The sequence below is a fragment of the Drosophila takahashii genome, chromosome 2L (genome assembly GCF_030179915.1).
Source record: "Drosophila takahashii strain IR98-3 E-12201 chromosome 2L, DtakHiC1v2, whole genome shotgun sequence".
Lineage (NCBI taxonomy): Eukaryota > Metazoa > Arthropoda > Insecta > Diptera > Drosophilidae > Drosophila > Drosophila takahashii.
Genome location: NC_091678.1, coordinates 23,243,546 through 23,269,606, shown reverse-complemented (window position 1 = coordinate 23,269,606; position 26,061 = coordinate 23,243,546). Strand labels below are relative to the sequence as shown.

Sequence of the window (26,061 nt, the reverse complement as noted above, 5' to 3'; positions counted from 1 at the left end):
ACGGCAGAATCTTAGAAAATAAATTTTTTAAAAATAATGTATTAAGTATTAAATAGCCAATTAAAAAGTAATAATATATTCTTAAACATTTTTCAGATTTTATTTAATTTAAGATATTAAGTGTATTAAGTATCTTACAAAAATATTAAAAATGACATAAAACATTCGAAAATCTTAAGCTTAACGAAGGGTTTGGGTTTCGAGGTGTCGAAGGTAATATACTCCCTGTTAGAGTACAGAAAGAGAAAACAGCGGCTCAAACAGTTGCAAATGTTGCATTTGCATGCATGGCCAGTCGGCAGAAACCTCACACCCCACACTACCCCCATCCTCCTCAGCACCCCCTGGCATCATCCATCGTTTGGCCAGTTCAGGTGAACGTTGTCGCTGCTATTTAGACAAGGGACATATGCGCCAGGCACAGGTGAAAGGGGATGGGGACGAGAGAGACAGCTCATGCAACATGCAAAATGGTGTGTCAGAAAGGAAAGCCGACTCGGTTTCTGTTTGCCTCCAAGCACTCGCCCGCTCACCTGGCCAACCCCTCCCGCCCACTTAGATCCCTGCATCAGGTTGATAGGAAAACGACGTCGCCGTCTCCATACGAGAACAGTGGTTGGAGTCTCCGGTAGGCCAACGATCGTAAGTCAGGTCAATTCCACTTGGATGAGGAAAGGGCCTACAATTTTGTTGAATTATTTAAAAAAACATTATTGTTATATACCTTTTAATTTGTTTTATTTATTTTTGAGGTGTTTCCAGAATATTTCTTAAAAGCAATGTATTATAATATACCCTGCTGAATAAAGTTGGAAGATTTTGTTAACGGGCGTTGGATGGGGAAAAGGCCTAAAAATACGTTAAATCAATTATACTAAAAAAAATAAAAAAATTAATTCAATCTTAATTTGTTTTAACTATTGTTCAAGTATTTTCAAAGAATATATCAATGCAACTGTAAATTGGTTTAGATGTGATAAATTCGACTATGTGTTTGACTTGTAAAATCATTTTAAAGACCATTTCTGACACCTGTGATGGCGCCGAGGAAAGAGGAAGCTTTGGCAGTGTGCAAATTGCAGGAAGCAATGGACAGCGAGCAAACAGGACGACAAACAAACAAACAAGTAGAACTAAACAACAAACTCGTGTGTGAATCTTTAGTTTCGCTTCGTTTTTCTGTTTTTTTTCGCAGCTGTTGGCCCTTGTTTTTGACACAGTTCAGGGGAGCAGTCAGCGTTATATTCGTGTTTTTCTTTTTATCATTTTGCACTCTGCTCTGTTGCCGGCTTCCGCTTTTAGTTGCAATTAAACAAGCCAGTGCACCGCACAGACGGAAAGGCAGGAATGCAGAAAGTCTGACGCCAGCAGAGGACATCGCTCATCAGTGCAATGTCCAATTTGCATGCATCGCTCCCTGGATCCTACGGTTCGGGTACGCTTATATCCTTGTGAATCTCGTGCTGTAACTCACAATCAGAAAAAGTGAAGTGGAGTGGCTTAAAATTAAATAAAAGTCAGAGAAGAAGCTAGAAAACGCATGAGAGTACTTTAACTTTAAGATTTTAAATGCAAACTAAATAAAAGTGGCAGAATTTTATTCCATCAGCTAATTTATATTCAGTATTTATAATATTTATTGTTACAACAATAAATGTTTATTGCATACTTTTAATATTTTGCCGACGCGTCGTAACGACGGCTTAAAAAAATCTGTTGACTTTATATTATTTAGTTAACCCAAAATCATTTTATTAATAGATAGTGTCTGAACACTTGAACTTTAATTAAATAATTGTTCTCCCACTCAGTTATTTATCCACTTAACGACTGCTCTGATTACACAGGAACACAAAATTAAACTTTGTGAAATTTCCACGAACCATTTCAAGTTTTCCATGATATTTGGGTGCTCCTGAGTAAAAGTCCCATACAAAATTATTTTCCATCACCTACAGGTTCCGCGGTATACCTAAGAATACAAAAAACCGATGTTTTCCGACATTTTGAATTACGTGGCCAATATAAGTGGACTTACCTTTATTATTTTCGGTAGGAACTACTCTCAATACATCACGGCACTACTAAAAAATAGTCTCAATCGTGAAGCATTGCCCATGTCTTTGGAATTCGACGCCAAAGTTGAAACTCCCAAAATTTTCAAAATTTGTGAGATGAAAAAACAATTCTGAGAATTAAATTTTGAATGGAACTAATTTTAAATATTCATTGAATCGATTGTTTATTGTATTCTTTAATTTTGGTTTTTAAGCGTTTTCATGAGGACATTTTATTGGATTTATTAAACAAATAAAACCGCTTTTTTGATTTTATTATCTACTCCTATTTGCTGTCAAAATTCAAATAAGTCAAGGCAACCTATAGAATGCGAGTAAATATGTATCTTTTTATATATAATATAAATTTACATTTATATTAAATAAAAAGGTCTTCCGAACATAATATTTTTAAGACAGCTTAGTAGCCAGCGATAATCCTTACATATTTAAGTTCAGTCAAAAAGAAAAAATGGCCCCAAATTTATATTATTTATAAAAAGATACATATTTACTCGCATTCTATAGGTTGCCTTGACTTATTTGAAATTTGACAGCAAATAGGAGTAGATAATAAAATCAAAAAAGCGGTTTTATTTGTTTAATAAATCCAATAAAATGTCCTCATGAAAACGCTTAAAAACCGAAATTAAAGAATACAATAAACAATCGATTCAATGAATATTTAAAATTAGTTCCATTCAAAATTTAATTCTCAGAATTGTTTTTTCGTCTCACAAATTTTGAAAATTTTGGGAGTTTCAACTTTGGCGTCGAATTCCAAAGACATGGGCAATGCTTCACGATTGAGACTATTTTTTAGTAGTGCCGTGATGTATTGAGAGTAGGTCCTACCTAAAATAATAAAGGTAAGTCCACTTATATTGGCCACGTAATTCAAAATGTCGGAAAACATCGGTTTTTTGTATTCTTAGGTATACCGCGGAACCTGTAGGTGATGGAAAATAATTTTGTATGGGACTTTTACTCAGGAGCACCCAAATATCATGGAAAACTTGAAATGGTTCCTGGAAATTTTTGGCTGTGTACCTGTGTTATTTGATGATTATCAATCAACCAACCGATATTAAAACTCAATCAAATTTTGACGTGTGTCGATTAGCGCCGAGTTCAGCAGGTTTAACTTTTGCCCGAAATTTTGCAAAAGGAAAAACCGTAAACCGTAAATATTTACCAATAAACATTTTTTAAGCGTTTTATGTTTGCACAGCAGTTGCCATGGCAAAATATATGCAAAAGTGCAAGCATACATACACGGGTAAGTTAAGGCGCAGTCCGCACATATTTCTTTTTTCATCGGTGCGACAAAAATTAAATTAAACATTTTTTATGCCTTCGATTCACTAGAGTGTCCCATGGCGTTTCGGGCAAATAAATTTCTGTATCGCATGACATATGCATCAAGGTGGAGCTGGGCGCCGTCCCTGTCGCAGCTGTCAATAAGTGCGTCGAGTTGACGTTAAAAATCAGGCATTAAAATATGCTGTTAAAAGTCAGCAGATCGCAACGAAAAAGCGGACTTGGTGCCCTCTTTGTTAATGCATTTCATAAGCCACAGCTGCCAGTGATGCGGTGCCATTTGCATGTGGCAAGTGAATTTAATGCTGTACAAAGCAAACTTTGTATCGATTTCGGGCACCGATATCCTACGCTCCATGCACCTTAGCCAGAGTCTCCCTCCAAACTCTCCAAACCCTTGCTGCCAAAAAGTTTTGGCTTGAATTTAATTTGTTGTAAAGTTTAGGATGAGCCGAAAGATGAAGAGGGGGATAGAACAGAGTCTTCGAATGTGTGCTTGCATAAGTGCATATTTGAAATCGAGGGCGAATTCGACTGAAATTAGTTAGCATTAAAAAAAAAACCAAGTTTAGTATTAGAAAACAAAAAGTGTAATGTGTATAAGCAATAGCCTTAATAAAGTACGCAAAGTAATATTTGCAGGGTTAGAAAAATATAAAAATCAAAATATAACAAAATATATATATTCAAATATTTTTTATTTTAAAATTCAGGTAATAATTATATAAATAATAATAATAACTTAACTTATTGAACATTATAACGGAATATTATGAATACAAATCAGAGAAAAATCCAAATCTGAGAATAACTCTTAAGCTGTGATTTTATTTTTAAAAATGAACTGCTTAACAGTTACATTTCCTGATTGTAACGCATTTTTATACGAACTTCATAACTAAAAAAACTTAAGCACTCAATAAGTCACTTTTAATCATAGAAATATATTTTTAGTTCTCAAACTTCTGAAACTACCTCCCTTCTTGATCTCCGTATATGAAGGGGGCAACTTCAATTTGGGTTCGAATTGGGCTGCGCTAAATCTGTGAGAAAGCGGGGGCAAAAGTTTTTAAATAGTTACACAAACTGCAAAACGCTTTTCATTTTGCGTTCGGACTGCCAAAACGGATTTACTAAGCATTCGGACCAAGCATTTTGGCTACTGCCATTGCACTTGGATTTCGATTTGGGTGCACAAAAGTACACAGAAGTTTTATGAAAGAAAATGAAATGAAAATCCGGATGCAATCCCTCAAAGCTTCGTAAACTAAGAAAATCTTTAGTTTTTGGCTTTAAGCTTGCGGCAACAATTAAATGGGAATAAGCTGAAACGAAAATAAGATTTCCGGCTTGGAATCCTTTGGCAAAATACTTTCTGGAAACAAGGAAAAACAGGGGAATTCAATTAGTATCTGTAGGGGATATTTTTCCACTCTGAAATTGCTTCAGGCAGAGACCACTCATTAGGACACACTTATTGTGATTAGGGCGAGCCACATAAATTAATAAAATAATAATTAAATGTGTCAAAGTTTCCAAAAAGTAATTAATTATAATTATATAGACAAAACTTGACCAAAACACATATACACACCATCGACTGGTAATCCAGTCTGCTCTGTAAAAAGTACGGTGAAAATTCGGATGAAGGAAGTATTTGACAAAAGGTATTGTGCTCTATTCCAATTTTTTTTTTTTTCGAATTATTATTGAGCTTAAGTTTTAAGTTTTTTAAAAACTTTGTTATGGTTCAAGTATATTTACTGTTAACTGGGAATGTCGAAAGTTTTCTAGTGTTAAATGTTTAATGTGCTTGTGTGAATAACCACCTGCTAGTTGAAAAAAATATTTGCAGGTATACAAGCACCAAGAATGGCTTATGATTTATCTTTAATATTAAAGTTAAGTAAATGAAAAAATAAATTTAAAGAAATTTACTAAATACAAATAATATTTTGTATTAATTTTTTTGGATTTTTTTCTTTTGGTTCATAATAATTTACATATCATTATTTTTAAAATACTTACTTATCCTCTTTTTTCTTACTCTGCAGTACGTCATTCTTTCTCCTTATTACAAAAACTTTTCCTCTTGTCTGAAAAATATTTCTTACACTTTTTCTTTAAGTCACCCCCAATCCATCAGTTAATAAAAATGTGACAGAATGAATGGGTGTTGGGGGGAGGGAATGGGATAGTGCGGAAAGGTTGATCCCTGGGAGCAGATTGAAAAATAATAAATCATAGGAAACGATTTGAGGACAACACCAGTGGCAAACCAAAACTTAAAGTCAGGGCATAAAGTGCACCTGTGCGGGTGTCTGTGTCTCCTGTGAACAGCAGCTGGCAACAATTTGCTACGTGCCTTGTGTGCTCGTCCTGTAAACTATTATCCTCGCCCAAAAAATTTATAACAAAAGTGAAGCCAAGGGGAAAACGATGGGAAGGGCTCTTAGGAGGGAGTGCGGCACTCATGTGTGTGCCAAATGAGTTTAATCACCTTGCTGAAACTTGAAAGAAACTAAGAGAAAAAGGGATTTACAAGGAGCACGCACTACGTAAAATTTCCTTACCAATTATTTCTTTTTAAACTTTACAATTTCCATAGTTACTCAAATAAACCTTGTAATTTAAATATAATTTAAAATATAATTTTTATTATTTTTCTTTTATAAATTAAATCTCCTAAATAAATATTTAAATTTTTTGTACCTTAACACACAGTTTAAGTACTTTAATTTAAATTTCGTATTATAAAATTGTTTGTGAGCTTTCACTGTACTTGCATCCTTTTACGAGCATTTTCTTGAAGAGATAGTTGACATACTTTTTGAAGGCGTTGTAATTGAAGTGTTGCTTAAACAAAAGCTAAAACTTAAATTGCTGAGAAATTGTCTGTGCCGAGATGCGCACCCCTTTCCCCCATGAAAATGGCAAACGTTGGCCATTTTTTGCATCTTTTTTTCGTTAGTTGTTGGTTGCCACTCGAGTTGCACCAACTCCAAAGGAGCAGCAGGATGTGGAAGCCGGCGTTGGAGGAGCAACATTTATGGCGTCGGCATCGCTGCTTAACTGCTCCGAGTGCCACTTGACTGACGCAATGCTTTGACCAAGTAGCGGGTGACAAGCCAAGCGCCTTTGTGGCTGTCAAGTGGCACTGGCTCCACCCCCCATTTCACCCACCCGCCCTGCACCACCGCCCCCTTTTTTTTGGCGGTGCTTCCTTCAACTCCACACATAAGTGCACTTGCACGGGGCCACAGAGACTGCAACAAAGTTGCCTTTGCCACGAATGCGACAGTGGTTGCAAATTTCAGTTGAGTTGCTCGCTGCAAAACTTTAACTGGTGACCTTGAGTGGCTGTTGAAGGTGCCAGCTGAAGGGCTTATTTCGTAGAGAGAGATTTGGGTCTTGGGGGTCGTTTAAAAATAAGACTTAAAATAATACAAATGTAAAAAATGTGAAATATTTTCAGAGCAATATTCGCATTAAACTAATTTTAATTAAACTATTTATTCATTTTTACCCATTGTGTGATGGTTAGTTTTAAAAACGTATCATGACATGTAATTCTTTTAGCTCATATAAACCATGATCATTTAATTGAATGCCTTGAATTGAAATTTAATACTTTCGCAACCACTATGCAGTTCCTGTTAAGCGACAACATCGACGATGGGCACTTTGTCAAAATGTTGCCCCGTCCCTTTTGCTGTTTGCCAAATTAAATCTAAACCATCGGCCACAAAAGCGCAGCGTCTCAGGCAAGTGGATTGGAGGAGTGGTGATTCGGATGGCTGGAACTACCCATGAGTACAAGTGTGTACAGTTGTGCCCGCAGACAACTATCGATTGGCCCGACTGAGGCGCAGCTGTAGCCAAGTCAAAGATGCCGAGGGGGTGGCGAAGGAAAAAAAAAACTTTTGCTAATACAATAATAAAAAGTTGCTACGTGCAGTGTTGCAAAAAGCGAGAGAGACTGAGACTCGGAGTGAGTGGGTAAGCTGAACGAAAATAATATAAAAAAACTTAAGTACAAACTTGTCTCCTCTTTCACACTCGCTGAGAAGTTGGCACAAACTTTTACTTAACGTTAACCTTAAAGGTGGGCAAGGCGGGGGCGGCGTCGGTGGGCGTGGCGGATTAGTGTGGCCACGACACTGATTAGATTTATCAGCCAGTCAAGTTGCACATGATAAACGGCAGCGAGGGCGGTGAGGCAGAGTCATCTGCAGCAACTTATGCAAAAATCCAGTGCAACAATCAAAATTCAATCAGACAGCGACACCGCAGCAGTTGCCACTTGCCACCACTTGCGGCAGCAACAGTTGTCAATTGCCAATGGCACGTGGCGAAACCCGGGGCGTATGCGTAATGTGCACGCGAAGAAAATATATAGGAAAGAGTTTAAAATAGGAACAAAACAAATTAATCAAAATGTTATGAGCCAGTAGAACAAAGTTGTTACTTGTTTGTTTTACACAAATATATATTTTCTCATTTGTGAGGTAAGAGTAAATCTTAAAATAATAAGTATTTAATAATTTCGACTAATTAACATCTTTTGGTTTTCTGGAACAAAAAAAAATGTCTTCTAGTAAGAAAATATTCTAGTAGTCATAAGTATCAATTAGTTTTTATTTTTTAATTTTTTTATTATATAAGTAGATAATATATGGTAAATATTTACTTACAAATTATAGAATATTTCTTTGAGTGTTCAACATTACTGCAAGCCGATTGCAGTATTTACATGACAGCACAACATGGACTGTAATGAGTGGAAAACAGCAGTGACTGGCAGCGTATGAAGTTTGTTATTGGATTAAGGCAGAAATTGTCAGAATAATGGCATTTCTATAATCGTATTCGAAGGGGAATCCATAAACGGCGGCTGGGAGTCATGTGGCCTTACTTTGGCCCTCTTTCCATTACATACATTTGCAATCAAAATGCAAAAGGCAGTGAGCCAAATGTCGCCTCGTTCCCTCCATTTTACAATATCTCACAAATATCACGCGTCCAAATCATAAATGAGCCATAAATAACACATTGCCATCCAAAGTCATAAACACATACAGAGCAAACAGAGGGTGTGTTGTTAGATCAGAAAAGTCAGTCTGAAATTTAAATATAGAGTATATTATGTTTTACCCTGTGTTATACCAACGATATAAGAAATTTAAGAACACATATGGAAATATGATCCCATATTCAAGTTTTATAGAAAATTATTTTCATTTTGAAACTGAAGAGCACATCTTGTTGATATATGTTTTAATGCGTTTTATTTTCTATGAACCTATATTTATTTTATTATTTTGTTACTTTTTAATTTGATTTTGTACCGACATACCCTAAAATATTTCAAAAAAAGGATATAATAAATCGTTACTTATGACCAGGACCCACACATTTATAGATGACGAAGCTGGCTGAAACGTGCTTGAATCGTTGCACACTGGGCCAGAAAGTTAATTTTTTGGCCAAAAATCTGTAATTTCTTTCCTAGGACAGTTAGAAGGATGCAGTTTTTTGCGTTTTTTTCTTAAAAGATTGAACTTTTCAACGAACTAAAAGTAAAATTTCTTGGAATTTTATATGATATAGATAATCCAGACCAAAGTCGGAAAATTTTGCGTACTTTTCGGTTTTTTATTTTAAAAAAAATAACTAGAAGACGCACTTCTTCCATTTTCGAAAACAATAAAGTATGAGATAAAACAAACTAAAAAAAATTAACATCACTAAAAAATATTATGTCGTTAAAGATTTATGAACCGTTTAAAACTGCAACTTTCGGAGACTCCCACGTCAACGTTTATCAAACAATCGATTTAAAAAAATTTTCTATTTTTTTTTCTTGTTATCTCTTAAGTTTTATATAATCAAATTATTAAAAAAAATGGTTTTAAAAAAATTGTTTTTTAAATTGTTTAATGTTAATTTGACATATTTTGAAGTCATCACAAAAGTATGCTACATTTTTATTTGCATAGTCCTGATTAAATAGATAGATATAGATTTCGAAAATACCATAATCGATTAGTGTACGTAAAAAGTAGATTTTAGATGTTAGTCACACTAAAATCAAATTTTTTCGCGCAAAATGTTCACTAAAACCTAAAGAAAAAAAGTACGGCATACTTTTGGGCTCTCTTAGCTAAGCTCTTCAAAATAGCTTGACTTCGAGTTAAGCCTTCAATTAAAACTTAAATTACCGAAAACTAAGGCAAAACCGCATCGAGTCGGTGGGCTACGCTTTTAGTAACTTGATCAACGAATTTTTTTTTGAAGAAATAAACTAATTTGTGCATGGCACTCAAAGGCACTTGAAAAGCAAAGTACTCATTTGCTAAAAAAAAACCGTAAGAATCAACAAATACATTTGTTTTAGGAAACAAGTAAGACATACGACCCATATTATATTTTTTATTGGTTGAAAGTAATCACATCTACAAGTTTTGTGAAGAGTCGAACAGCTACATCAGCGTCTTTAACTTCAAGATTTTTTTTCATTTCCATCAATATTTGATGAATTTTCCACTTTGAAAATATGGTAAAAGAAACCTACTTGCCCGAATTCTTTGAAACTTTGGCATAAATTAGTTTAATGTATTATAAAACGTAATCCAAACTCAATTTGGTCATTTTCTTAAAAAAGAAAAACGTATTTTTGGCCAAAAATCTGATCGGCTGGCCCAGTGTGCGTTGTTGAATTTCGGTTCCTGCATATGTTTTCTCCCTTGTTTTTCTTCCCCCGGCATTCTTTTGCCCCCAACTCTTCAGATTTTCCCTAGCCCCGTATTGAAAGCCTTGCTTTTGTTGCTTTCTGGCGCTGGCAGTTGCTTGTTGATAAAATTTAATCATATTACACATATTTCGCTCTTTACGGTCTGTTACCCCAATATGGCCCGTGGTTTTTTGGGGGCTGTTGGCCCATGCATGCTGGAAGTATTTACTCTTGTTTACAGTTGTGCACCGCCGGCTAAAATGGCCAAAAATATCCAATTTGAAAATTAATGCCTTAAGGATATTATTCATAAAACTCTTGTATGTGATGCAGGACGGGAACAGTGAGAGGTGAATATGTGCAAAAAATGGAAAACTTTCCCACGACTACTATAAAGAACATCTTCCACTTTTACAGTATCTTAACCCACTCTACCCTTCATATTTTTGCATGTAGATTTTTGGACATCCCTTCGCCACTGTTGTAATTGCCTTGTGGCATTTGCCGCAATTGAAGTCTTGCCAGCCACCGCAAAAGTTTATTGTGCGCTATAAATTTGATGCAACATTTGACCGAGCAAAACCAACTGACAATGAAAATGAACCCAAGAAAGCACACAGAAAAAGACTAAGTAAATTCTCTATAAAAATTGTGAATTTAAAAGCGATCTAAATAAATGTTTTTTATGGATTATTTAATAAAATGTAGTATGACATTATGGTAAAATGGTTTTATATTTACACACGGATCCAGAGTTTTAAAATTTTATTGGCTTGGTTTCCTGACATTAATAATAAACATACCGGCCTGTTCCAGTTTTCACTCAGAAGTGAATTTGATTTCATGCTAGCGGATTTAAGTCCTCCTGTCAAATGCTTGCTTGGAAAGTTTCCATGTGAATTTTTCGGAAGTGAGCAGAGTAACAACGAGGGATATTTAAATCCTTGCCATTCTTTCGGAAGTGAGTCCTGTAATAGGTCTAAAAATTCGATTCCGTGTGAGTCTTTCGGAAGTGAAAACTAGAACAGGGCCGATATAGTAAATACAACAGGAGAAATTAAAATCGCAAACGGAAAAATTGTAAAAGTCAAGGTTAAATTTACTTGATGACTCAATGATTGAATAAGCGAAACATTGAGCAAGTAACAGAGGGGGAAAAAGGATAAGGAATTCGGGGGATATCAATAAGCGAAGCGGCATAAAATGTGGTCGGAAATTATTGCGGAAATTACACTAAAGCGCAAGAAAAGCCAACGCATGTGACGCCACCGAGGGAAAAGAAAAATTTGAGCTGGAAATGGAAGTGGTGAAAAGGGGGACAAGAGGTGGGGGTAAACCCGACTAAACCCGAAGCAATGCTAATATTTTGTTACCGTATGTCTGCATTGAGACTTTCCCGTCCTCTTTTCCTCTAATGTTATTGTTTTGGGTTTTCCTGAAATGGTAGAAGAATAATCATTTGAAATTCTAAGTGGAAGAAAAGCTTTAAATTCACAACAAATAAATATGATTGGGTAGACTCTACATTTATTGGCGGCTTTTTATAAAGTCTGTGAAAGAAATTTAAATTTGAATAAATTGTTTTGATAAGGTGGGAACTAATATCAGTTCAAATTTATAATGAATTTCCAAGTATTTATAGCAGTGTTCATATTTTATTATTAAGTTTATTTGCTTCATAAAATCTTAAATACTTGCTTAATAAAAACTGAAATACTTCTTTCGTAGTTTTAATACAAAATTCCAGAAAACTCTATAAATATTTTGTCAATTCGGATACTTAAATTTAAACACTTCTAAAAACCACACAACTTTTACCCACCTGCCAGCTTTTCTTCGGGGACCTCCGCTTATGCCAGGCGATCGGTTTAATGCCTTTACTTTCGTTCGTGTCGTGGCGCTAATTTATTTTGGTCGCGTGTGCATTGCAAAACTCATGGGAGGACAAAATACGGTAAATGGTATAGAAGCAAAGGACTTAGAAGCTTCGGTGCTAATTATGCCAGTGGAGGTGACGGGACTTTTTTTTACATATATACAGTTCTTTGGAATCTGTGGGAGGTCTCAGGAAAGTCTACGCAGAGAAACTACATTACAATATTGTTCTCCGAACATAAAATCGCAAAGGTCAAAAGTCATCATCTGCTAACTACACAAATTTCGAATTAATTAAATTCTTCGCCCACATATTCCACTTCCATGGCATCGAATTGCAATTTATAATTTCATCGACTGTTTTGCGTTCAGGGTTTAATTGCTAAATATTTGCAGCTTGTGTACATAATTTGTTATATATTAACTGGCAACAAAGAAAAATGGGTGAGTATAAGGGGCGAGCAAATAATGAGCGAAATATTTGGAAAATGCAAATTAATTATGCTACACATGTATTTGTTTAAGTTATCTAATTAGACTGGAACGCAATTCATTTTCAATTGTTTGTCGTCATTTGCATTCGAATATTTATGGTTAAACTTATTTAATTTAATATACCACAAAAAGCCAGTTTTTTGGTCTATTTTGCTAGCCACTTTTCTATGTGATTAAATGGATTACCAGATTTTTTTTGCACAATTAAGTACATTAAAACACGATTTTTTATGAAGTTATGTTCAATTTAAGATTAAGCTGTTTGACTGATTTTTCTATTATTAATATCAATTTATAAAATTTTAATTTAACAAGAGGGAACGCTATAGTCGGGTTCTTGTCCCGACTATCTAATACCCGTCACTCGCCTAAAGGGAGTGCGAGGGAGATGGATATATAACCTTTTTTTGATTGCGCATAACTTTTTTATATATGCTCCGATTTGAAAAATGTCTTCTGCACTTTGATAGGTATAAATATACACAACAAAATTGCATTTATACTTCTCGGAAATCTTTAAAGGTATGGGCACCAGACACATTTTGATATCGTTAGTGGGGGATTGTGGGCGTTAGAGGGGGCGTGGCACTCGGCTAAAATAAACTTGCGCTGCATAAGAAGCCCAAGAATATGTGTGGGAAATCTCAACCTTCTAGCTTTTGTAGTATCCGAGATCTCAGCGTTCATACGGACAGACGGACATGGCTATATCGACTCGGCTAGTGACCCTGATCAAGAATATATATACTTTATAGGGTCGGAAACGCTTCCTTCTCCCTGTTACATACTTTTGCACGAATACAATATACCCTTTTACTTTACGAGTAACGGGTATAAAAAGGTTATAATTAATGAATACCAACAGTTTTGGAAAAATAAATTATTTAAATGTTTGTGTATATACCTGTGTACTACATATAATTGGTTTAGCAAAGATTATTGGTCAATTTAAATTAATTAAAAATCAATTATTTTAACTGGAGCTGTCAAACTAAATTGGCATTTAATATAGGGTGTTAAAAAGTGTGGATATTTTAAATTTATTTTTATGTTTGTGCTGTTAACAGACCAAAAATTTATAGTACTAGCAGCAAGAGCCACATACTAAAGATATATGAAGAACAGTTTTACAAATACTTTTATCCTATTTATTTTCTCACCATATACTCATATTGACCATTTGTTGTGGTTGGGGACTGTTTGACAATTTTTTACCAAGTTTTTTTTTTGTGTAGGTATATTAAATCAACAAGATTCGTTTATATCTTAATTTTTATTACAATTATATATTTGTTGAATAAGTGGAATAGGGATAGAAAAAGGTGTTCTGATATTTGATAAAAAATGAAAAGTGGTCTGGCTTCAGGGTTTGACTTCCTCCTTGGTTTCTACTTCCTTCTCCACTTTTGTTTCCTCCTCCTCAGAAGATTCCTCGTCTGAATCCGACTGTGCATCCTGCATCACCTGCAAAAGAATCTTCTGCCTGGCTGCTTCATCCTCGACCAAGTGGGCCGGTTGGATGTAGACCCTGTTGGCACAACCAGCCACTGGGCAGCGAATCCCCATGTTGTCCTTGATGAGTCCGTTCACATATTCGCGGTCGTAAATATGGCCGCACACCTTGTTGCGAACGGGGTTCCTGATTAGCGCCTTTGTCCAGGGATCGTACCGTGAGAAGACATTGATACCTGGCACCTCCATTGGGACTACGTCGTCATCGGAATCGTTAGCTTTTGGTCCTATCTTTGAGAATAAGGACACAATGGATCGCTTGAAGCTCTTATACTCGGCTGCGTTTTTCGCATCGACGGGCTTGCGTTCCACTGCATTTCGGCGCTGGACCCAAGTACGCTCGAAATCCTCGACGGTGGCGCTTTCACCCTTGACCTCTTGCATCGCCTGCACGAGTTTTTTGTGCTTGGTCTTTACCTCAATGATTTTCTCGGCATGCTCTAAGCGAGCGTTAGCGCCTTCCTCCAATAATTTACGGACCTCGTCGTCACCCACGTCTGATATGGCTGTCGGAGATTAAAACTATCTTTAAGGGCTCCTTCTTTGTTATGCTGTAGCTTACCATTGTAGCGCTTGCTCAGAGGAGATACATTTGTAGCGCCATCTGTTGGTCAGTAGTAAAGGGGGTACTGCGTTGCCACTAGAGCTAGGATGAGAGTGGGAGATGTAGGTAGGATAGCGCGAGAGAGCAACAGTGGCAAGTGTCAACTATCTTCGCTTTCACCCTGATTCGATCCGAGGTTACCGCCACTTTCCCGGCGTGGGGTTCGGTCTTTCCGTCTGTGGCAGCTGAAGTGTTAAGTCCAAATTTTTACTGGTGACAAAAAGATTCGAAAAGTACTCGCGAGTGCTGAAACACATTGCCAGCGGGAAGAAATTCCAATTAAATCGGCAGCGAGCCGTAATTAAAGGGTGAGGAAAAGAAGAGCGAGGGGATAGGCAGATTGGTAATGATTTTTTGGGGTTTTTATAGGCAACCGCTTGGGTTCGAAGGCCACCGACAAGAGAGAGAGGGCGAATTCGACTAAAGAGAACTGGGCGCATGCGCAAACTACAAATCCAGCGAGCAAGTTTAACGCCAGCGTTTCGCCAAGGAATAGCCGCAGCGCTCCAGGACGGGCGTAAACGATTACCTCATTTCCCGTCATAGATAAGTCATTTCCATCTATAACCCATGCCCCGGCCCAAAGAAAACCGCATCCAAGTAATCCAGGGCATAGACTAGGCGACGAACTACCATCGAGCTATTAATTGAGGCGAAAAACAACCCAGGTTCGATCGAACTTAGTCGCCAGTTTCGCCGCGCGCTGAAGGCTTGCACAACGTCGCCGCCGCGATCTGCGGTTAAGAGTTATTTTTAAAGTTTAAAAAGTTACTATTTCGGGCCGAAAATACCTTTCGTTCTGGCCAAATCCCGATCTGGGAGTCGACCGGGAGTAGCCGCCGCGGAAAAGCGGAGAAAGTAGTTTTAAATTTCGGTTTAAGGTTAGGTAATAAGTGCTAGTTCGTCTAAAGAAGAAAAAGTTCATTTTATTTTGTTTGGTGTTAGTGTCATTTGGGGATTTAATTCGATTTAAGCCCCAGTTTAAGTGCTATGTTTTAAAGGATGCCCACAAAGCCCTAATATTCCCCTGGCCCATGAAGTCCCATATTTCTGTGTGTGTTATTTTTCTTATCCCTATCTAGCTTCATCGTAACGACTAAAGCGCTTTCGTCGGAGGATGGAAAAAGTGTGGTGAGTGGCCAAAAACATTTATTTAAAACCCCTTTAATTAGGCGATAATCAAAAACAAAAGAAAAAAAATTATAATTTAACCTCAAAAGAAAAAAAAACGAATATGGGGAGCTACAGAGACTAAAAGAGCCACACTCAGAGAAAAGAAAAGCAGAAAAAATGAAAGTTTAAAGAGAACTAAAATTGAATATGAGCGGCTTGAGGCTCCTTGCTATTTAAAGGGTTAAATATTTAAAAATAATAAATCCGTAGTAAATAAATTTAAAGGGGAAAAAATAAATAAAGTAAATATTAAATGAAACCTTTCCAAGACGGTTAACAAAAATCCCCAGATTGCACTTAACCATATTAATATATACAAAAGTTTTAAAAATCTTATTTAAATATTTATCATATTTTAACCTATTCTTATATTTGTTGTCTATATTTATATATTTATTTCATGCATGTTCTTATATTTAGGTTAAGTGATGGTTTTTATATTTTAGTTGGTAAATAAATTTTATAATGTTTAACTAATTCGGAAGAAAAGTGGCCGCAGCTAGCATTGTCCGCAATGTAGGGTAGCACTTGGTTAAAGGGGTCGCTCAGGCTGTCAAGCGACGAAGGGAATGAGCGACCAAAGGTAGGGTGGGCAGACCGAGACCTCCACGTCATCCAGGGAGGCGAAGGGTGAAGTCAGACGAAAGGGGAATTGTCAGGGAACGTGCAGTAGGTGGTATTGTGTGTGTTATTCTCGACCCGGTTTTAAGTTCGGTGATGCACGCGAGTATCTAAATATTATTAGCAAAAGGCAATACGAGTCATCGGCAAGATCATCACACCCATAGCCGAGAGCCAGAGCCGGAGAATATCTTTCGCGTGCGTCGATGGCTCGGGACAACAACTAGCCTAAATTATGGTTATGAGGGTAGCGGTTCGTTACAATTATAAGTCATAAATTAATAAATAATAAAAAAAAGATTGGCGCCCAACGTGGGGCCCGATATAGGATTATATTGTGACTCACACACACACATATACATAACTGCTGCTCAAAATTTTCTATCAGTCAGGGGGTGGGCTAATATTAGTCAGTGTTTACGTTTAGTCATTTACCCAAGATTGCCCCAGCTGCTAGAAAAGCATATGTTGGTTTTCACTCGAAGTTGTTCGGAAGCATAGGAAAACGGAATAAAAGTTTAAAGAATAGGAATTGCCTAGCCGGCCGCAGACGACAACATCGGAGCTGGAAACATACAGACGTGTGTATACTCTACACAGTGCAACCCGAGTTTGTGCACATCAAACGCATAGGACTAGCAGTTGCATTGGCTTTCATAAGCGACGCAGCTGACCACGGATGATAGGCACAGAAATAAGGGGCACAACCATTTCCATAGATGGGACATATTCCTCGGTTAATATTCGCATAGGACATACTGAGCTTTGATCTTTCATAAGGGACACTCAGGCCACGGATAATAGCGGAAGACATATGCCCAACATAAACGGAAGAGTAGAAGGTCAGTCGCATGGACCGCAGACAGAGATAATTTTTGTCTGACCACGGCGGACTCTTCGCGCTGTCGATATTGCTGATTAGCGATAAGCAATGCTCGCCAATTTTTTTTCCCAATTCCCTTTTGTGCTGATCGAAACCTTTTGGTTGTATAAAAGTGCATTATTATTGCAAGCAATTGCTATGCTTGCTGGCCAGATTTGATATTGATTTTCTTTATTTATTTCGTGTTTTTATCGCTTTTATATATTTATCGTTACCTTTATTTATCTTTACCTTTATTTATCATATCTAGTGAAGAATTTTAGATCAGAAAATATTAATTAAATTGTTGAATTTATAAACATTTTATCTAGAAATAAAAGGAATTAAAATTTCTAAGTCCAAGTTTGAAGCTGTCGGTTCGATCAAACTAGTTCGAACTTCGTAGATCTGGTGGATCGGAAATTGGATAAAGTATTATATATTTATTTCTTGGAATTTATATCTTTAACTGAGTTTATCAGAAACATTTTGGTTCGATTCGTTTTAAAGAGCTACATTTTGGTGTGGATCGAGCTCGTTGTAAGGCGAGGGATCCCCATATTTTCTCTTTGTGTTGGTTATTAGAATAAAAAGTGCCCAATAATCATGGATTTAGATGCTTCAGGTTCGACAAAATGCGCGCTTTGCGACAAAACGTTGTCGGCGGACCAATTAGGTCGGGCCAAATGCGGCCATGAGTTCCACAAAGATTGTATAGATAATTTAATCAAGGCTAAGGGCAGTTGCCCTGGTTGCCATCCCAAAGGGGAAACCAGTAAGCAAAAAGGAACAGCTGTTACATCGAGTAAACAAGCAACTAGTGGAGCTGACTCTGAGGCTATCGGTATCATTGTGGCGCAGCAGTTAAAGGCAATGCAAAATGAACTGCTAATCCAACTAACCGATCGAATGGCACCAATAATTCAAGCAACAATTTCAGCCCATATTCAAGAGCCGTCAGGACAGGCAGAGGCAGTCCGTAACTTCAGAGCTCCGTCGGATATAGGGGAGATTGAATTGCCGGACAGGCCCAATTCCGCTTTTACAAGCTCTGATTTGAGCAGTCGTCCCGATAAGGTCGGACAAATTATTAGTAGTTGGAAGTTGCGTTTTAATGGAGATAAAGAAGGGCTAAGTGTGGATAAATTTCTATATCGGGTGGAGGCGCTAACTCGCCAAACGCTTAATTCAAGGTTTGATTTGTTATGCGGCAACGCCAGTGTACTGTTCGAGGGAAAGGCTCGTGAATTTTATTGGCGCTTTCATAAAACTGCGGATAGTTCAAATTGGGATTTGCTTACTGAAGCTTTACACAAACAGTATCGAGATACACGTACCGATGTGGATCTGAGAGAATCAATCCGAGATAGAAAGCAGAAAGATAGGGAAAGCTTTGACTCATTTTACGATGCTGTTGTGCAAATCACGGATTGCCTAGAAGTACCCATGCCTGAAAAGGATCTAATCGAAACCCTTCGCAGAAACTTACGACCGGAAATCAGGCACGAGCTTTTAAATGTAAGCATAGAGTCGGTGCAGAAACTAAGGGATATTTGTCGGCGTAGGGAAGGTTTTCTTGAGGACGTGAAGCGCACTTATGGTTATCAAAAGCCAGTTCCTTATCGAACGCAAGTATCTGAGTTGGTGCAGGATTGTGAGGACGCTTCTGGGTTTTCGGAAGTGAATCAGACACCACAAGTAGAGGCTTTCGGGTTGGTGTGCTGGAATTGTAAGCAAGAGGGCCATCGTTATCAGCAGTGTAAGGTGAAAAAAAGAGTATTTTGCTTTGGATGCGGGCTCGCTGATACCTATAAGGATGTCTGTCCAAGGTGTCAAAAAAACCCGAGGTTGAACACACGACCCCGACAACAGCCGTGTGTTCTCAGAGAAAGGCAAGCGGATTCCGTTGTCAATCAGCAGTAACTTTAAGCGCATCCGAGTTAGGCAGAGAGGGGAGGTCTATAACTTTCTGGCCACAGCTATTGAAGAATAACTTGTCACCAAACCTTACAACAAAACCAGTTAGAACCTTCTCTCGAAATGCGAAAAGAATTAGAGATTTTTGGCAAGCGGCCAAAGCTATTAATGCTATTAGGCATAAGAATAATGATAATCGCCCGTACGCGGAGATCCGAATGTTAGATAGAGTTGTACTTGGTCTTTTAGATACAGGTGCATCCATGAGTGCCGTGGGAGGGAATTTGGCCCAACAAATTCTCAGACAGAGAATACCGTTTAAGAGAGTGGCAACCACCGCAAATACAGCCGACGGTCAAAAGCAAAAAGTCGTAGGCCGATTTAAGATACCAGTCCAGTATGAGGGAAAAACAAAAGAGTTAGAACTATATATTATTCCTTCTTTGAGCCAGGAGTTGTATTTAGGGATAGACTTCTGGACCGTTTTTGAACTTTTACCACCAGAAATGAATTTAGAAGAGCTTACTAGTGAGGCTCATGTCTTGTCTAGATCGCAACAGGCCGATTTGCAAGCAGTCGTCAGTAAATTTCCTTCTTTTGCGGATTTGGGACTGGGAAAAACGAGCGTTCTATCTCACTCTATCGATGTGGGAGATGCGAAGCCCGTAAAGCAAAGACATTTTCCAGTTTCCCCAGCGGTAGAGAAGTTGCTCTATGAAGAAGTCAACCGAATGATTAAGCTCGGCGTAATTGAGGAGTCTGATAGTCCTTGGTCTTCGCCGGTTGTTTTGGTGCAGAAACCAGGAAAGGTGCGGCTTTGCCTCGACAGCAGAAAAGTGAACGCCGTTACAAAAAGGGATGCCTATCCGTTACCACAAATAGACGCAATTCTTAGTCGTCTCCCAAGAGCCAATTTCATTTCTAGTCTTGATCTTAAGGATGCCTATTGGCAAATACCGCTAGATCCGCAGTCGCGCGACAAAACAGCCTTTACCATTCCTGGAAAGCCATTATATCAATTTAAAGTCATGCCTTTCGGCCTGACAAACGCTTCCCAGACTATGACAAGATTAATGGACAAGGTGATACCGGCAGAACTTAGAAACGAAGTCTTCGTATATCTAGATGACTTGCTCATAGTTTCAGATAGCTTTGAGGGTCATTTAAGCGTTTTGAGTTCCGTTGCCAGCCACATTAAGGCTGCTGGTTTAACGTTGAACGTAGAGAAAAGCAAGTTTTGTGTCAAAAGCGTGAGGTATTTAGGTCACATTGTAGGTGAAGGAGTAGTGCGGACAGATCCAGATAAAATATCTGCAATGACGGAATTTCCATTGCCTAGGACTTTGAAATCCTTGAGAAGATTTCTCGGAATGGTCGGGTGGTACCGAAAATTTATCAGCAATTTTGCAGCAGTATCAGCACCCTTGACGGACCTTTTAAAGCCCAGGCAGAAATTTATAATGACTCCTGAAGGAGAGGAGGCTTTTAGGAAATTGAAGGAAATGCTTTGTTCTGCCCCAGTTCTGCGTAGTCCAGATTTTAGTCAGCCATTTTATATCCATTGCGATGCCAGTAATTCCGGAGTAGGAGGTGTCTTAGTGCAGAAGTCGGAGAGTGGCGAAGAATGCCCGATTGCATTTGTCTCGAAGAAGTTGAATAAAGCGCAAAAATCTTACACGGTCAGCGAAAAAGAGTGTTTGGCTGCAATTATTTGCATAAAACGATTTCGGGCATACGTTGAGGGGCACGATTTTACAGTCATCACGGACCACGCGTCGCTCAAGTGGCTAATGTCGCAGACGGATCTGCATTCTAGGCTTGCTCGGTGGGCGCTGAAACTTCAGGGTTTTAACTTCAAAATTGAGCATCGAAGCGGTAAGCTCAATGTGGTTCCTGATGCCTTATCCCGGGTCAACGAAGAAGAAATAGCTGCCGTGGATGTTAGTCATGGTTTATTGGTTGATCTCGAATCCACCCACTTTAGCGATCCCGAATACGTCGATCTGGCCGAGAAGGTTAAAGCTAACGCGAGTAGTCTTCCAGATTTAAAAGTAGCGGATGGATTTGTGTATAGGAAAACGGAACACTTGTCAGGGGATCCGATTCACGATAACTTTTGTTGGAAGCTATGGATTCCTATGGGCTTGGTACCCGAAGTCCTTAAAAATGCACACGATGATCCTCTAGCTTCACATGGGGGGATTCATAAGACGTTGGAGAGGCTAAGAAGATACTATTATTGGCCCCGATTGGTAAAAGACGTGAAAGAGTATATTCAGGCGTGCGAAACATGTAAAATGACTAAGGCTCCAAATTGTACATTAAGACCACCGATGGGAAAAGCTCCCGAGTCTGCGAGGCCCTTTCAGAAATTATATGTAGACTTTTTGGGTCCGTATCCCCGATCAAGGAGTGGAAACATAGGGATATTTATCGTGCTGGACCACTACAGCAAGTTTGTATTCTTGAAGGCGGTTAAGAAGTTAACAGCGGACGTGGTAGTTAAGTACATGCAGCAAGACCTATTCCATACTTTTGGTGTCCCAGAGAACATAATTTCAGATAATGGGTCACAATTTAAGTCTGAGTCCTTTCAGAAACTCTTAAGAGAGTACCAGATATCCCATACGCTTACTGCTGTTTACTCGCCCCAAGCTAATGCGTCAGAGCGGGTGAACAGATCCGTAATAGCTGCTATACGATCGTATGTGCGCAGCGACCAAAAGGATTGGGATGAACAGCTAAGCAGCATTTGCTGCGCTCTCAGGTCAGCAGTCCACTCGAGTTTAGGGACTTCGCCTTACTATATGATTTTTGGACAACATTTCATTTCAACTGGTGCCACGTATAAGTTGCTAAGAGCTCTTAATTTGCTCGAAGATAGATCGTTGGCATTCTCAAAGGAAGATTCACTAGAACTTGTTCGCAGTAAAGCGCTAGAGGTGATGAAAAAACAATTTGAAAAGAATGAGAATAGATATAATTTGCGGACAAGGGAAGTATCTTTTAGGGAAGGTCAAGAAGTATATAGAAGAAATTTCAAGCAGAGCAATTTCGCAGCTGGATATAATGCAAAATTGGGTCCAGCTTTCGTGAAAGCAAGAGTGAAGAAAAAGATTGGGCAGGTGTATTATGATCTCGAGGATCTACAGGGGCGTTATGTTGGCAGGTCCCATGCGAAGGATATCAAGCAGTAGTCTCGCAAGCTGTGGTGTTCTCAGTCTTGGAGAGTTATCCCCAAGTCTGATCTTGATGGGGGGGTATTTTTGTAGCGCTTGCTCAGAGGAGATACATTTGTAGCGCCATCTGTTGGTCAGTAGTAAAGGGGGTACTGCGTTGCCACTAGAGCTAGGATGAGAGTGGGAGATGTAGGTAGGATAGCGCGAGAGAGCAACAGTGGCAAGTGTCAACTATCTTCGCTTTCACCCTGATTCGATCCGAGGTTACCGCCACTTTCCCGGCGTGGGGTTCGGTCTTTCCGTCTGTGGCAGCTGAAGTGTTAAGTCCAAATTTTTACTGGTGACAAAAAGATTCGAAAAGTACTCGCGAGTGCTGAAACACATTGCCAGCGGGAAGAAATTCCAATTAAATCGGCAGCGAGCCGTAATTAAAGGGTGAGGAAAAGAAGAGCGAGGGGATAGGCAGATTGGTAATGATTTTTTGGGGTTTTTATAGGCAACCGCTTGGGTTCGAAGGCCACCGACAAGAGAGAGAGGGCGAATTCGACTAAAGAGAACTGGGCGCATGCGCAAACTACAAATCCAGCGAGCAAGTTTAACGCCAGCGTTTCGCCAAGGAATAGCCGCAGCGCTCCAGGACGGGCGTGAACGATTACCTCATTTCCCGTCATAGATAAGTCATTTCCATCTATAACCCATGCCCCGGCCCAAAGAAAACCGCATCCAAGTAATCCAGGGCATAGACTAGGCGACGAACTACCATCGAGCTATTAATTGAGGCGAAAAACAACCCAGGTTCGATCGAACTTAGTCGCCAGTTTCGCCGCGCGCTGAAGGCTTGCACAACGTCGCCGCCGCGATCTGCGGTTAAGAGTTATTTTTAAAGTTTAAAAAGTTACTATTTCGGGCCGAAAATACCCTTTCGTTCTGGCCAAATCCCGATCTGGGAGTCGACCGGGAGTAGCCGCCGCGGAAAAGCGGAGAAAGTAGTTTTAAATTTCGGTTTAAGGTTAGGTAATAAGTGCTAGTTCGTCTAAAGAAGAAAAAGTTCATTTTATTTTGTTTGGTGTTAGTGTCATTTGGGGATTTAATTCGATTTAAGCCCCAGTTTAAGTGCTATGTTTTAAAGGATGCCCACAAAGCCCTAATATTCCCCTGGCCCATGAAGTCCCATATTTCTGTGTGTGTTATTTTTCTTATCCCTATCTAGCTTCATCGTAACGACTAAAGCGCTTTCGTCGGAGGATGGAAAAAGTGTGGTGAGTGGCCAAAAACATTTATTTAAAACCCCTTTAATTAGGCGATAATCAAAAACAAAAGAAAAAAATTATAATTTAACCTCAAAAGAAAAAAAAAACGAATATGGGGAGCTACAGAGACTAAAAGAGCCACACTCAGAGAAAAGAAAAGCAGGAAAAATGAAAGTTTAAAGAGAACTAAAATTGAATATGAGCGGCTTGAGGCTCCTTGCTATTTAAAGGGTTAAATATTTAAAAATAATAAATCCGTAGTAAATAAATTTAAATGGGAAAAAATAAATAAAGTAAATATTAAATGAAACCTTTCCAAGACGATTAACAAAAATCCCCAGATTGCACTTAACCATATTAATATATACAAAAGTTTTAAAAATCTTATTTAAAGATTTATCATATTTTAACCTATTCTTATATTTGTTGTCTATATTTATATATTTATTTCATGCATGTTCTTATATTTAGGTTAAGTGATGGTTTTTATATTTTAGTTGGTAAATAAATTTTATAATGTTTAACTAATTCGGAAGAAAAGTGGCCGCAGCTAGCATTGTCCGCAATGTAGGGTAGCACTTGGTTAAAGGGGTCGCTCAGGCTGTCAAGCGACGAAGGGAATGAGCGACCAAAGGTAGGGTGGGCAGACCGAGACCTCCACGTCATCCAGGGAGGCGAAGGGTGAAGTCAGACGAAAGGGGAATTGTCAGGGAACGTGCAGTAGGTGGTATTGTGTGTGTTATTCTCGACCCGGTTTTAAGTTCGGTGATGCACGCGAGTATCTAAATATTATTAGCAAAAGGCAATACGAGTCATCGGCAAGATCATCACACCCATAGCCGAGAGCCAGAGCCGGAGAATATCTTTCGCGTGCGTCGATGGCTCGGGACAACAACTAGCCTAAATTATGGTTATGAGGGTAGCGGTTCGTTACACCATCGCTAATTTCCTTCAGAAACTTTGTGGTCTCCAAAAAGGAGGTGAGAGCTGCGTCAGCGTATTGATTAAACTCCATTTTTAGTAGAAAGTAGTGAAAAATTAGTTAAACTTTCCAGAGTTTTCTGCTCCGCTGTCAGGGTTGCTAATCGATTGTACACATAATCGATAAGTTCGGTAAGATCATAGCTAAAGTGTATCGATAGTTAGTTGATCCGGTTCCGGAACCATAAATGTCAATTTGAGAATCGAACGAGGGTTGAAGAACGGTTTGGCCGTTTCAATGGGTGCGTTCAGCAGAACAACATAATATCTGATCACTGATGGATTTCTAACGATAGTTGTGCTGAACGCACATGATTACTAATCATGATTAAAGAATTTTGCATCAGTGATCAGGTATCGGTAGCGTAAAAATAGTACGCTACTCATGGCTTCTGGCATGTATCGATAGTCGAAATATCAAAAATTATTAACATAAACAATGATTAAACAAAAAAACTTAAATTCGGTGGAACTCTTTATAATTGTTCAGCCATTTTTTATTTTTATGCATCCGCGATAGCTGTGAGCAGTGCTGCAGTTGCATTTTGTTTTTAAATTGCGCGCTCATTGCTTGATATATTTTTTTACTTTTACGTCATTGCTCAGCAGAACAAACTTGATCACTGATCATCAGTTATCAGTGACCATGTTGTTCTACTGAACGCGATTCCATGACAGTTATTTTATGAAATGTATGTTTTGGAAAGTATATTCGTCCAGTCATAACTTTAGAGATTCTACAAAATTTTAAAACATACCTAAAATTTTTTAATCTCATTTAGGAAATTGGAATATTTTAATGAACTGATGACTCCTCCAAAGTTTGAAGGTCCACTTCCTCACTTAATTAGCATTTGTTTAAGTTTAAATTCAAATTTCGACTTTGCAGCATAAAAAATTGGCCAGACCCATAAATTTAATTAGTTCGAGCCACGCTCACTGCGGTCTGTAGGTCAGCGGCAGCAGGCTTTTGGCCAAACAGCTGCCAGAGTCACGGCCACTGAGGAGGAGCCACATGCATACACGGACACAGCGCCAAAACTTTGCCAAATTAGTTCAAAGTTCAAACATTTTCCAGGCCAAGGAGGAAGCGGTGGCAAGCTGGTGGAAAGCTGGCAGAACAAAAAAAAATGTAGCAAACACCAAGTCAATTATTAAAAATAATTACTTTAGCCCAAGTTGCCACAGCGAAATTTCGTATTTGTATACTTCTTTATTATATTTTGTTATGCTTTCGCCTTCGAAGTCTGGAGTGTGTAAAACTTGTTTTAAACAGGAAACTTCCATAGACTTTAAAGGATGCATTTTCGGATAAAGTTGGTCAACTAGTTAAAAGTTAGTTTCCCATTACTCAGTTTTTTTTAAAATAACAATAAAGAATTCTCAGAAATTATATAAATTACTATTAAAATTATATTACTTATACAATTATAGAAAAAATTGCACAACTAATTATCAAAGCTTAATGATCAGAAGAGGGCT

The 26,061-nt window shown here is 38.3% G+C and overlaps 1 protein-coding gene across 2 annotated transcripts; it reads right to left on the bottom strand.

The window, feature by feature from the left end:
• Positions 1-13,753: 13,753 nt before the first annotated feature.
• LOC108062184 (E3 SUMO-protein ligase NSE2-like) lies at positions 13,754-24,675 on the bottom strand. 2 transcript variants are annotated; one of them, XM_044393514.2, is made up of 3 exons: positions 24,535-24,675; positions 14,169-14,498; positions 13,841-14,100 (listed from the first exon to the last, which is right to left on the bottom strand). In XM_044393514.2, the coding sequence occupies exons 1-3, from the start codon at positions 24,611-24,613 to the stop codon at positions 13,973-13,975; spliced, it is 537 nt and encodes a 178-aa protein (XP_044249449.1). In that variant the 5' UTR covers positions 24,614-24,675; the 3' UTR covers positions 13,841-13,972. The 2 variants fall into 2 exon arrangements, with proteins under 2 accessions (XP_044249447.1, XP_044249449.1); XM_044393512.2 differs by having other exon boundaries at positions 13,754-14,498.
• Between the last annotated feature and the right edge of the window lie 1,386 nt (positions 24,676-26,061).